The following is a 12,853-nucleotide window of genomic DNA, read 5'->3' on the forward strand; positions in this document are numbered from 1 at the left end:
TCACAGTGGTTCCCCAGCAGCTTGCTCCCTATTGTCTTTTAATAACATTCACAGCAGCTAAAACTTCCTGTCCAGTGTGATAAAACAGCAGCTCTGGTAAGTGAAGGAGATCTGGGAATTGTTCTTTTGTCTTCCTTTCCAGTTCAAATTAGAACTTGATAAATACTTGGTTACTTAATATTTGAACTCCATTGTGACAGTACAGTGTTGACGCCTATATTCAGCAGTTAAGGCCCTGTAAACCAACATTAATTTATTAAAAATAACACCAACGTACCTTTTCAACAAACGTTTATTTGTGAACAATGACAAACAGTAAGCAATGATATCTGAGCTGACACCTTTCACAGTTCAAAAGATCCTTCCCCAACACAAACCCCATCTTAATTCTATGGCAGATGTTTTCTTATTTACAGAAATGTTCGTGTCTATGACGAAAAAAGGAGTATGTTTTAATGGAGAACACGGCTCAATATCATCAAAAACATTCAACTTTCTCTACACAAGGATAGAAAGAGTACAAATTGTTCATAGATGTGTAAGTTTCAACATTATTAAGCTTTTTAGAGCCTTTTAATATTAAAAGAAATTTACAGGCATTTGGAAATAATTTAGCAAATATTAACAATTTTAACTGGTTTCTTTCAAATATAGGTACATGGTTAAATTTTTTTATTGGACAAACTGAGCATGGTTTTATGGGAGGTTTTTGTTAAGACATGGTACAGTACATTTATAGAAAACATGCTGGCTGGGAAAAAAAAACTGTTCTAAACCTTGCCAAAACAGTCTTTCTAACTCATTGTACTCCTCAAACTGATGTTTTTGAGTCATTATCTTTTTTTTTTTAATTAGTCATAAACCACAAATGTCCAATGAATATGTAATACAGGAACCAAATTTAAAGAAGTCAATGCCAGCTGGTGTGTGAGGACAGAGACAGACATATTTAGTAATGCTTTAACAAGAGGGTCATAATTAAACATTTAATCTTGAGTCTAAATTAATTAACTCTTTAATTTCAAATTTACCCAATGGTCCTTAAAACCAACCCAATACAGGGTCCTTTCCTAAAATGATTAATCTTACTCATGAAACACATGGAAATTATGTGAAGACATACACTGTCGCCTAATTTAGGCCCTAGTGCAGTGCTTTTCTGAGCACACAATTTCTGTCTCAGTGTGCGAGATTGGAAAGGCTTTCCCATGAAACCAGCTTTGTTGATCTGAGGCATGAAACAAATTGAAAAACAAAACTGCAAATAAAAAAGTTTAAAAAATAACATAAAAAAGGCTGTAACACTGAAGTATTTACAACAAAATTAAAAACAAAATATCCCGAAAGTTTTTATATATTTAAATACATTTTTTTCTTTGTTGCTCGTTTTTTTTTATAAATAAAAGAATTAAAAATGTGCGGTTTACAAACCAGATTGGTCATTTACATTTATTCAGAAAATGTAAATTACATCAATGCCTCCTCACCTTTGCTAAACACCAAATGCCCCTGTTCCCATCTCATTTTCGAATTCCATGTGTAGTCAGACCATTAAATTAGGAAGATCCCTCAGGATTTAGTGAACTTTATAATGCCTGTCACTAATCCATTCCCTTCCATAGATTTAGGACTGGCACTATCTCATCATGCCTTTTGCCCTGTTACTCTTATTAGTTGTCAATAATAGGTTCGTGCTTGTGTGAAACTGTCCCTGTTATCTTGTATCTTCTTCATGTATTTCTACTCTAACTCAATGAATGGCAATCTGACATTAAAGTGAAGCATGTGTTACTGGTTATTTCCATTGGTTCATTTCCAGATCACGGAGTGAGTTTCCAAATTCCAAATAAATATCAGAATTGTCAAGATGTGGTTTGATATTGGGATTACATGATCTTTTTTTGAGGATTGTGTGCCATAAAAGAATAGTAAAATTCTATACTATGATATTTGAAATGCTCTTTAGACTAAGTGATTTCCTCAAGGTTTAATTGCAGTCCTGAAAAAAGCCTTTGGAAATGAATGTGCTTTAATGTGTGATATGTCACAGGAGAATGTAACTCCAGTGACATACCAGCAAAAATGAGTCCATTTCCTACTGTTGCACAAGGGATCAGCAGATGAGATACAGTATTTGCTTAAAGTGCTAAATTGAATTTTACATATAATCTAAAAGGCACACGTGTCCTTCTGAAAATGACTTCCATTTTATTTAGGTAAAAATAAATTATGAGGGTGGGAGGTAGCCTTGGTAACAACAGCTCAAAGGCAGTACCATGCAGACAAATTTTTGTCTTCCATGAATTAACACACTCGCAAAGCCAATTAGCACGTTTTCTCACTTCTTGCACCGGTGAAAATTAGTTTTAGCAGCGAGCCTGTTGGGGCATTAAATCTAAAACTAGATTTTTTTTTCCTTAAAATAATTTTAATCTCGTAATGCTCCATTCCGTGTAAACTTTTACTTGAAGCAAAATACATTGGTCCTGCTTCCTTCTTTAGGACAGTTACCTCTAACATTTTCAAGTTCAAGGAAAGCAGAGAATTAGGAACAACTGAAATATTCAAGCACAGGACTTATTACAGTAAAAGTTGCACTGAAGTTCTTCATTGGTCTATGAAAACATTGGCTTGAATTTTTTGTGTAAAAAAGGAGGAAATATTTATATACTGTATGCTACTATTAACATCTGCTCTTTGGGAGATAAACTGCTACACATCCACCTTTAATTTCATGTCATTGCTCACTTAGAATCTTTCCATCCTGTTCTTTGAAGCCTAGATTCAGAGTTCATAGATCATAGATCACACTGAGGTCCCAGCAGACCATAAAGGGCTCAACACATACCATTTAAATGTAGTAAGTATGTGTTCCAACAGACAAAAATCTGAAAAAATCAATTCAGCTAGTGGCACATCATTGAAGTCAAAGATCAAACACCTAGTGGCAGTTCTGGGCTGGCAATTTAACGATGACCACTACCAATTTAAGTGAAATAAGGGCTTCAGTAAAGTTATGTCCAGTATTTTGCAGGATGTGCCATGTAATTTTGAAATCCATTGTCATTGTGTTCACAATTCACAAGTGGATGAAATTTACCTAAGCTGTTGTCCTCTGTCAAAGCACTTTAAAAGTAGTTTAACCTACATTATTTGTCCAGCACCATTGATATTAAAGACATATATTAAAAAGAATAATTTAAAATCGATATAAATCCCTTGGTATCACACAAATATGAATTAAAGTTTACTGTTCTGCTAAAGTAGGATTCAATATATGACTGTTCTGATGGCTTTATTGTAAAGGTCCTGGGCTCTACATGTTGCTAACCAGTGGTGGGCAACCAAAGACACTGTGTATGTGAAGGGCACAGCACACACTGCTACAACAGAACTAATCAGACATTGCAAAAACACACACATCTTTAATCTAGCCTTACCAAGAATTACTTTAGAATTTAGAATTTTTCTAGAATTTCTGCGGGGGATACCTCTCTTGAGCAGTTAAGACTCAGGTTGTCCACCACTAGAGTATATAGGGACAGATGAGCCCTCTGAAAGCCCAGGACCTTTCTTCTCCTGGGCTTCCAGTCATAAAGCATCAATACCTGTGGCACATTTCTGCTGAACAAGGCAAGGCGCAAGCAGAATGAGCAGAAGTTCTATGAATTGTGATGACTGTATATTTTAAGTAGAAAGCACTTGCATTTCCCAAGTAAAATTAGACAATAAAAGATGAGCATTTTTCTACTGCTGGAATTTGTAGACATTGGTCCCTGTGTTTAGTCCTCTGCTATTGTGGGAGTATTCCCGGGAGCACCTGATGTTCGCTTTTTTATGTTCTTTTGAGAATTACGGAATGAAAAAGTACATCGTAAGAACACTCCGTGGAGTAATTATTTAGAAAGAATGGATTTAAAATGTGCACTTTTAAACCTTCAGCACTTGTTACCTTCTGCTAAACTCACTTGTGGAAAGACAAACTCCAGGCTACACTCCAGGGAGGAGCTGAAACTATACTAACAATAGGTGGTCCAGAAGACCTTTTCAAAGATAAGGAGCCAGAATTTCCTAGAATGCAATCATATGCAGTAATCGCGAGTTAGGAGAGACAAGTTGGCAGCACGTTATTTTTAATCTATCAAAGGTCTTTTGTGATTTCCTGAACAACTGTGAATATTAATTTCTGTGTTTACATTTATTGCCTCAAAAATATACATCTAGTGATACGCAAAAAGTCGTGGGAAGGCAAAACTGGATAGATTTAATTTCAAGATTCACACCCCTTTATCCAGGAACTCTTTGAAGAGGTCTATCAGATTCAAGATAATTTGAAAAGAATGAGTCCCATTCACATAGTTTAAGTCACATGCGCCCAAAAGTTCAGCTTTAAGGATTGAGTTCACAGACGCCTGTTAGCCTAGGGCTCACTTACCTACGTTGACTTTGGGTAATCTAAGCCTAGTGTAAGCCAGGGTCTGTGAAACTACTATTTAAAGTTTTATTAAGTTTTCTAAAAGAATTTCAATGTTCATAGGACATTGTATTAAACCAATTGCCTAGGATAGTGTGATGAATATTAGATGTAATTTTTATTCATAACATGCACTTAAAATAAAAATTTAAAGGGAAGTGGTGTTAAGTATTTTCAAATATTTGTGGAATCGAATGAATCGGATTCATCAGTGACTGAGAACAGTTCACGTGCTCACTAGGGAAACACTGACTTTCATCAAATGCTGTTTTGCTTCTAATTGTAGCAGTTTTTGAAATTGCTAACGGCCAGACTTGGATTCACTGAATAACTCTATAATGTACAGTCCAAGACAGTGCACCCTTGACCCAGATTTTCAAACCTGAGGATCTTGACTGCAGTAGAATACAGCACACAGAGTAATAGAAATCTTAGGAGATGTTCCCTGTGATGTTTTGTTTTTGCTGCTGGTTGATTGTGAGCCTAGTGGTTTGAGTCTGGATTTCTCTTCCCTGGCAGCAGGTCCTCGTTAATACAGTCCCCCCCCCCCCCCCCCCGCTTTTCCCAGTTTTCCTCACTCCGGAGCATCTCCTTTCTCCTCCGCGGCGCCGGCCTCCAGCGAGCGCATCTTGCACTGTGCCAGGGAGTGGCGGGCAGCCGACCGGGAGGGACGGGCAAAGCAAGAGGTGAGGGACTGAGAGGTGCAGTCGCAGGCCGCATCCTGCGGAAAGAGAACGAGAAGCACACTGGATGGTTAATGCACAAAGAAGCATTTGCCTGGAGACGTAAATGCATAAACCTAAACCTAAACCTTAACTGGCGTCCTTCACCAACGGCAATCTACTGCAACAATGCCTGATTTTAAAATGGTTTGTTTCACTTTAAATTATTATGCTGGAACAAATGAGGCAATTGTACTGTTGGATATTCACTTCCTAGATATTTTCTAGACAAGCGTCGGAGCTTCAGAGCTTGTTAATCGAAACTAACCTCTAGCGCGCTGGAACTCATGTTGGTGTCTCTTGCAGCCGTGTCTTTGTTACCCTGGGCTTGTTCATCTCGGAGGCTTTGCTTAAGAAACCTTTTGTTGACGATCTTCGAAACGTTGTCCGGTGAGGTGCTTCCCACTGTGGCGGCGGGAGAGTCTGGTTTCTTGGCCCCATCTTCCAGGGTGCCGTCTTTCGGCTGCCTTTCTGCCACGGGCATTGGGGTTTGCACCCTTCCGCAGACGTTGCGGAAGAACTCGTGAACTATCCCATACTTGGGGACCTCTGCCTTGGGTTTGCTCTCCTGGGGTATTCCTTTCCACAGGGACTCTGTGCTGCCATTGTGCTCCACCACGCTGAACAAGCTGGAGAGACCATCATTGAGGCCACTCAGCACTGGGCTGTCCCTCGTTGTGGTGGACCTGGCCCAGGCTGACCCATTTTGGCCCCGATGGTGTAGGTTCCACAGGCTCCTGTCCTTAGAGGTATCCAACTTGGAGGATGACGTTGACACCTTTCTCTGCAGCTTGGGAGAGCCGTACTTCGGTGAACAGCATGGGCGCTCAATCCTGCTGTGCACTTTTTCTAAGGATGTAGAGATCTGCCTGCTGCGAGCAGACATTAACGAGGAGCTCCTAGGTGACCAACTTTTGGCATGCAGGCCCGTTCTGGGGCCTTCGGTCTGCAGGCCGATGCTAACAAATTGCGCAGTCTGAGTTCCGGTGGAGGTGACCACCACCGTCTGGCTTGCAGTGTCCTTGCACTTTCGCTCCAGAGAGCTGGAACGGATAGCCTGCCTCACACAGTTGGTCATCTCCTTCATATCGTCGCTCAGGTTGCCAGATATCTCCAGGTTATGGAAGGGTGAAGGTAACCCTGCCGTAGTTGCAGCCGTGGTGTTGTTCTCCAGTAGATCTCTGTGCTGCTTGGAGAAATTGCAGAGCCATCTGTTAAAGGTGTTGTCTGATGGGTTCTCCGATTCCCCACGCTCCCTGGGCTTTGTCGTGGTAAACAGATAGCCTGGTTCAGCCATTGTCTTCTCTTCCTTCTTTTCCTTTGCTAAGCTGCCTTCCATCCTGCGCACCACTGGAGGGCTATAGTAGATCCTAATCCCAGTTTTATCTGGTGCGGTGTAACTTCTCTGTATGCATGTCTGGGTCAAGTCGAGGCCAGCAAAGCTGTTGGTCATTGTTGGACAGTCCCAGGTCTTGAAGGGATCAGCTTTTTCATAGAGGGCCATCTCATTTGTCAGGTACTTCCAGTTCTTCTTGTTAAGCTCCCCTAGGTGGGACAGGTTATTGGAGATGGGCTGTGCGCTGGGCTGTATCCCCCGCCCTTTGCTGGCATCACCGTTGTCCTGGCTGGGGACGAAGGGAGAGGAATCCAAAAGGCTCTCGAATTCCGACATGGAAGAAACTGATTTGGTCCTGGAAAAACACAGATTTGCTTTAATGGATCTAATAAAAGCTGACATTGTGCACCTGAAAGGTGCTGGTATTTTGTTCCCCTTGAGCTCACCCAAACTTAGTCATTCCTATAGTTTTATTACCACATTCTAACAGGTCAATGCTGGGCAGATTCTTTCAAGTTTTCAACTTTCTTCCCAGTTTTGAATATTTGAACACATATAAAATAACGATAAATTGAAAGGAAAATAAATTGATAAAATGTCTTAAATTCTTTAAAAAATGAAATGAACTGCCTCACCTCTGCAAATTTGTTCCCTGTGCTTCCGCGTCAGGGAGAGTGTCTTTTTCGGACATTTTGTCATGCAATGTCTGCAAGAGAACAGAAAAGGTTTTTAAGGTTGGCTTTTTTGAAAGGCTGATTCACGTTCCTAACAGCAGAGCGAATATAGTTTATGCAGAAAAGGAGTTCTGCATATGAATATTTTCGGATATTTTTAAAAAGAGGTGTGTAAGCATGACTGCCATAAAGCAAAAATCTAGAATGAATGTTAACTTTTGCTATAGTGTAAGAGTGGATGGTAAGTTGTGCTTCTAACTCTCTTTACATGCAGTGTTACCTACAATAAAATCTGTGTTTTGTGAAGTGTTTAACAGATATTGGAGTTTTAAATCCTGTATGCAAGTTCTTAAATATTTTTGTTCTGAATTTAAATATAAATGCAACACATGCAGTAGCACATTCGTTGTACCTTGTTCCAGTGTGAATTGCCTCTTGTGTTGGCTTCAGCTATTGATTTTGCTTTGTGGCTTTTAAAGCTCATTAATCTGAGAGAGGGGAAAATCAAGGCTAGACACGAGGAACATTGCTCCTGGAAATCCAAACTTTCCTGTTTTTCAGGAATGGGCGTCAGTTAGGAACAGGCCAAACCAGAGCCAAGCAGGCAGTGAAGCCGGCCAAGACTCCACTGCTGGAGAACTTGGCAGGAAAATAGCATTGATTGCTCTGATTACAAAGGAAGAACAGAAGCTCTGTGCCATTTAAATTGGAAAAACAGACATTTGTGTCTTACGGTATGAGAAAATGTTTGCAGGGTTATACTAATTATTGAAAATGTTTGCATAGATAAAATACTATAAGCCATATTATCATTTAGGATTATGTGTTATCTGACATAATGTGCATGTGAAATATGAAAGATCAATTTCTTCATGTGGAGAATGCCTCAGTAAACCCAGAATACATATTAAGGTGCCATATCATTCTTTCTCTAATGGAGAAGCAGCAACAGCGTTGTCTGGATTGTGACGAACACAATGTTCTCAACTTACTGAAGCGTTCTGAAGTTACAGGAAGTGCTGCAACTCATAAATTCATAAATACCTCATCCCCTCCCCCCAGAAAACACAGCATGATAGCACTCCTGTTCGCCCACTGCCTCGGTGACCTTTTCTGCTGCACATTGTGAACAGATTCACCTCCTGCACTGCAGCCGACGAGCAGGTTCATCTGCGTTTTTCAAATAACACTGCAGAATCACTTCTCTAGGTTGTCTAAATTGGGACGTGTTTTTCTGCATTCCGTCCTCGGTATGCAGTTGGGATCGTCCTCATAAAAGCAGTGTGTGAAGCTAACTATCCCGTCTCACCTGTGGAGGGACATGATCTGTCACCATCACGGCAACGTAGCGCTTAACCCCGTGATGATCTCAGCAGTGACAGAACAGCACGATCACTGAACTCGCACTGCTTCTCTCATGCACATCTGTCTGGGCTGAAATGTAGCAGTATCCCACCTGGCTAATTTTGCTCTGGGCATCCCGTAGGCGTTGTTCCCACTGGCCGCGCTCCTGGTTGAAGCGCTCCAGGAGCTCGACCTTCTCGCGGCTCCAGTTCTTCTCGCTGATCTGCAGCTGCTTGGTGAGGTCCATGACGGCTGCGTAGGAGTCGGCCAGGAGGTGCTGGTGCTCCTCCCTCTCCTTCTTCAGGGCAGCTTTCAGGTCCGGCAGGTCCTTGTCCAGCCCTGGCTTGCCTGCCTTGCACTCCAGCTGCCAGGGGCAGAGCAAGGACAGGTCTCAGACACTGAAGTTCTAGTCTTCCCATTGTGAGCTGACCGCCTACTCCAAAGCAATGAACGAGATGGGCAGCCCGCCCCTGTAAAAACTCAAGCCCCACTAAAATAACTATCCAGCTCCCCACTGTAAAAATTCAGCCCCTGCAATAATGACTATCCAGGGCTATGCCTAAGGAATGGTATTTCTGCTCATTAGTATTGAGTTTCTGTGTACATATTTGGCACATATCAGTCTGATTACACATAGATATAGTTGCTTACTGTTTTTGTGCAGTCAACTATAATTTCTTTGTTAGTAAAAACCTTTCACGGTGTGCATCTTTGTTCAATGTAGAGGCCTAGGGATAAATAAAGGTATTTAGTATGGTTAAAAAATGCCAGCCATGAGTTGGCTTGTTATAGATTTGCTATCCAATTCTATTCTTTTTTTTAGGGAAGTACTATGATATTGCATTGTCTTCCCTGATTAAGGATTACTTTTCAGTGCACACATTAGCCTATTGCAGCAGTTCTCCGGATGTTCTACTTCCCACTCCCAAAAACCCAATAAGGGCTTTCGTTCCTTTTCCACATTCCCTATGCCGATGGAATGGTCCCCAGCTGGGTTTGCTACTTTGAGAGAAATCCCAGGAGGTGTCCGAGGACAGGGGCAAGAGCTAGAGAGGTTCGTGCTGGGCTGCGCTGACTGTGTCTTAGTCACTGAGGCAGGAAGTTGATTTTTTCCATGAAACACAGGGCTAGTCATCACTGGGGATCCAGGCCCAGCAGATGAGTTCCGGATGAGCTATGAGCACGGGGGATGTGTGGGATTTTTTTATGACTGGTTGTTGAAAGACACTTTCCCACTGGCAATGGAAAGTGTAACAATAGTTTTTTTTTCCTTTGGTGGCTCAGGGAATGTTTTGGCATAAGTAATACTTTTGTCTCTGGATGCAGGAAACTGTTAATTGCTTGCACTAGATGCAGACGGCACAATGCCATCTCCTGCAAGCAATTACAACCATCAGCGTTCGTTAAGCTGAGCTACAAAGGAGCTTGTTAAATCATTTTTGCAAGACTGTTGTTTGTTAAATACACAGCTCTCATGAAGATCCTTGCATTACAACAACAGCTTAAAGGAAAAAGGGCACATTCTAAGGTTTTATATCTTCTTTTGATAAGCAGTGGTTCTTCTAGAGTTTTTTCTTTACTGCTTATCTAACCTTTTTACCACTTTGCATTTATAAAAAATCTTCCTTCCACTATTCATCTGAGCCTCCAGGTACTTTGATAATGGCCATCCAATGACAATGTCAAAAATACTGTTCATTTTTGAGTTGATTCATTTTCTGTGAATGATGTATTAATGGCCATATAAAGGGTTCAGAAAGAAATTAGCAAGTGTTCCTAGGTAAGATTATCAGAGGATGCAAATTAGGTAGTATAGACAGGGCATCTAATGAAGTGCTTTTCTGAAACTGCCTTTTGTCGCTGATCACTTAGCATCGATCAGCCTCGAAATGCACTGTGCAGTAAGTGCTATAAAAGAATGCTGAAAATACGGCTCACACAGTCTGGAAGTATACATTTCTTTGAAATGATGCATCATCCTGTTAAAGCCATTTTTGTGAGGGAAACGACTTCAGAAGTGTCCTTTTACAAGGCAGCCCTGGCTGTGATGATGGAAATGCGGCATTTCTCTTTAGATTGCCTGCATGATCTCACTTTTGTCAGAAACGAATCCCCTTCAGGGTGGCAATTAAGCCAAAGCCATTAGAGCAAGCACCGGCACATTGAAAATCGACAAGAAGTTTTAGAAAGCAGATACAGAAAACATTGACATACTAAAGCCCCTGATGCAAGCGATGCAAGCACCACTAAAACCTACAGCACTCTGGCTCCGGAGAGCAGATGATTCACAAAGGTCAAAGGGTAGGTCTTGATCTCAGTACACCAAGTAACCCCTTGTAATTGACTGGCCTAGGACAGGGGTGGGCAGTCCTGGTGCTGGAGAGCAGGTGTGGCTGTAGGATTCTTGGCCTGCTCCCGAGGAGCTGGGAGAAGCTGTTAAATTGGTCGTTAAGAGCCGAGCTGAAATGAAAGCCTGTAGACTCATGGGCCCTCCACACTGAGCCGGCGGTGCAGACTCACCTGTGTGATGTGGCATTTGAGCTCAGATCTCTCCACCTCCCATGCGGCTTTGGCTTTGGCAAACTGCTGGGTGAGTTCCTCCGAGCCACGCCTCTCCTCCCGCAGCTCTGTGCTAAGGTCCCTCAACGCCTCCTTCAGGTCAGCCAAGACACCGTCCAGCCCACTTGACTGCAAGGACAAGGGCACTTCACCATACATGTTCACACCAATTAACATTCATGAAAGTTGATGAAGGCATGTTAATTTTATGGTTCGGAGGCCACTGATAATAGCTTTGCACAAGGCCACGAATTTAATTCCCAAGAGGCTTCCAGCACAACCGCTGCTCTCCTGGTACCTGCTTGTAGTTTTTCTCAGAGAGGTTGTCTGCTCTTGCTGTTGGGCTCTGGGATTGATCTTCTGTTTTGTTGTCAAGCTGGTTAGCAGTTAGCCCCTCTTCCTCAATGAGCATGTAAAGATCTTTCACGCTGTTCACCTACAAAAGTCATAGAGGGCTCCAGTTACTTTCCAGGGTACTGAGTAAGACTTAAGACCATTACACTTGTACTGAAAGAACACAGAAAAACAGGATCCTGTTCAATAGTTTTTGTGTTCGCATTAAGATACATTTGTGTTTTGAGCTTCTCACTGGGCTTCTCAGTCTTTCTTTAGAATTTCATAACTTTTTGCAAGCTAAAATCATGGGCACAGAGCAGTGTTTAATCCAAATTATATAAAAAAACATAAAAACACTCAGGTTGATCAATGCTAACTTGAAAATTACATACAGAAAACATGGAAGTGAATGAGGTGAAACTCCACAACAGTAGGAATGAGAGAATGGATCAGTTACAGTTCTCACCTCAAGGATGTCCTTTCCCTCACTGTCCAGCTTTTTGCCTAGCCTCCACTGTTTGAGGAACCACCTGAGTTTAAGATTGAGAAGAAGTAGGTTCTGCTTCAGCTGCTGAGACTCTTGAATCATGAGGTTTCTCTCCTGGCTCCAAAATTTCTGCTGCAGACGGGTCTGCAGATTCAGGCTCTGTAGCTCAAAATCTCGTCGGATCGAAGCTTTCTGGTGCTCCTCTTTTAGCTGGTTAATGAGGAAGTAGAAGACCATATATGAATTTCAAAACTCATACAACTTCAGGTAAATTTCCATAGAAACGTTTGTGTGCAGCCATATTTTTTCAGCTTAATGCTGCTCCCTGAACATTTAGAGGAGAAGAAACAGTAAATTGATGTATTTTATTTTTTTCTATACTGCTTAGCTGAGATGAGATGTAAAGAACTGCTTTTCGTTGTGATGTTGAAATAGCTATAAAGTGTTTAAGCGCTGCTTTGAAGCACTGGGATTGTGCAAATAGGATCATTCCCAAACCATGCATATCTTCTATTGAGCTATGAACCCAACTATGAACTAAGTACAAATTGTACTGGGAAATGGCATTATTATCCCAAAAAATTATCTTCATGGGTTTATGTATCCGAAATTCTGAACAGAACAGAAACAAGACTCAGAGGTTTTTTTTCCCCAAGAATGTCTGGTTGGCGGGACTGAGCTGTTCGGCATGCCTACTTGAGCAAGCTTCTGGGAGCACCTCTCCGTCTCCTGCCTGTGAGCTTCTTGCTCCTGGGACAGCTGTTCCTGCAATCCCCGGATGCCCTCCTTTGCTTCCGAGAGAAGACTCTGAAGCTCCCTGATCTTGGCTGCATGCTGCAGGACAACACGGAGCAAAGCCAGGGAATTCGTTAATTAACAGGCCGCCACTTCAAAGACACGCTTCTTCCTTGCAGTTTTGAT

At 41.7% G+C, this 12,853-nt stretch overlaps 1 protein-coding gene across 2 annotated transcripts in view; it reads right to left on the bottom strand.

Annotated features, from left to right (window-relative positions):
- Nucleotides 1-274: 274 nt before the first annotated feature.
- Nucleotides 275-12,853, bottom strand: part of mtcl2 (microtubule crosslinking factor 2) — a 41,081-nt gene continuing 28,502 nt past the window's right edge. For both annotated transcript variants that reach the window (XM_088937428.1, XM_088937427.1), the window contains exons 7-14: nucleotides 12,629-12,766; nucleotides 11,912-12,142; nucleotides 11,408-11,545; nucleotides 11,071-11,238; nucleotides 8,663-8,914; nucleotides 7,168-7,238; nucleotides 5,465-6,887; nucleotides 275-5,195 (exon numbers count right to left, since the gene is read on the bottom strand). In XM_088937428.1, the coding sequence (XP_088793554.1) occupies nucleotides 5,049-5,195; nucleotides 5,465-6,887; nucleotides 7,168-7,238; nucleotides 8,663-8,914; nucleotides 11,071-11,238; nucleotides 11,408-11,545; nucleotides 11,912-12,142; nucleotides 12,629-12,766 (2,568 nt within the window). In that variant the 3' untranslated portion in view covers nucleotides 275-5,048. The remainder of the gene's footprint in view (nucleotides 5,196-5,464; nucleotides 6,888-7,167; nucleotides 7,239-8,662; nucleotides 8,915-11,070; nucleotides 11,239-11,407; nucleotides 11,546-11,911; nucleotides 12,143-12,628; nucleotides 12,767-12,853) is intronic.

The sequence above is a fragment of the Atractosteus spatula genome, chromosome 19 (assembly GCF_055471065.1).
Source record: "Atractosteus spatula isolate fAtrSpa1 chromosome 19, fAtrSpa1.hap1, whole genome shotgun sequence".
In the NCBI taxonomy this organism is placed as follows: Eukaryota; Metazoa; Chordata; class Actinopteri; order Semionotiformes; family Lepisosteidae; genus Atractosteus; species Atractosteus spatula.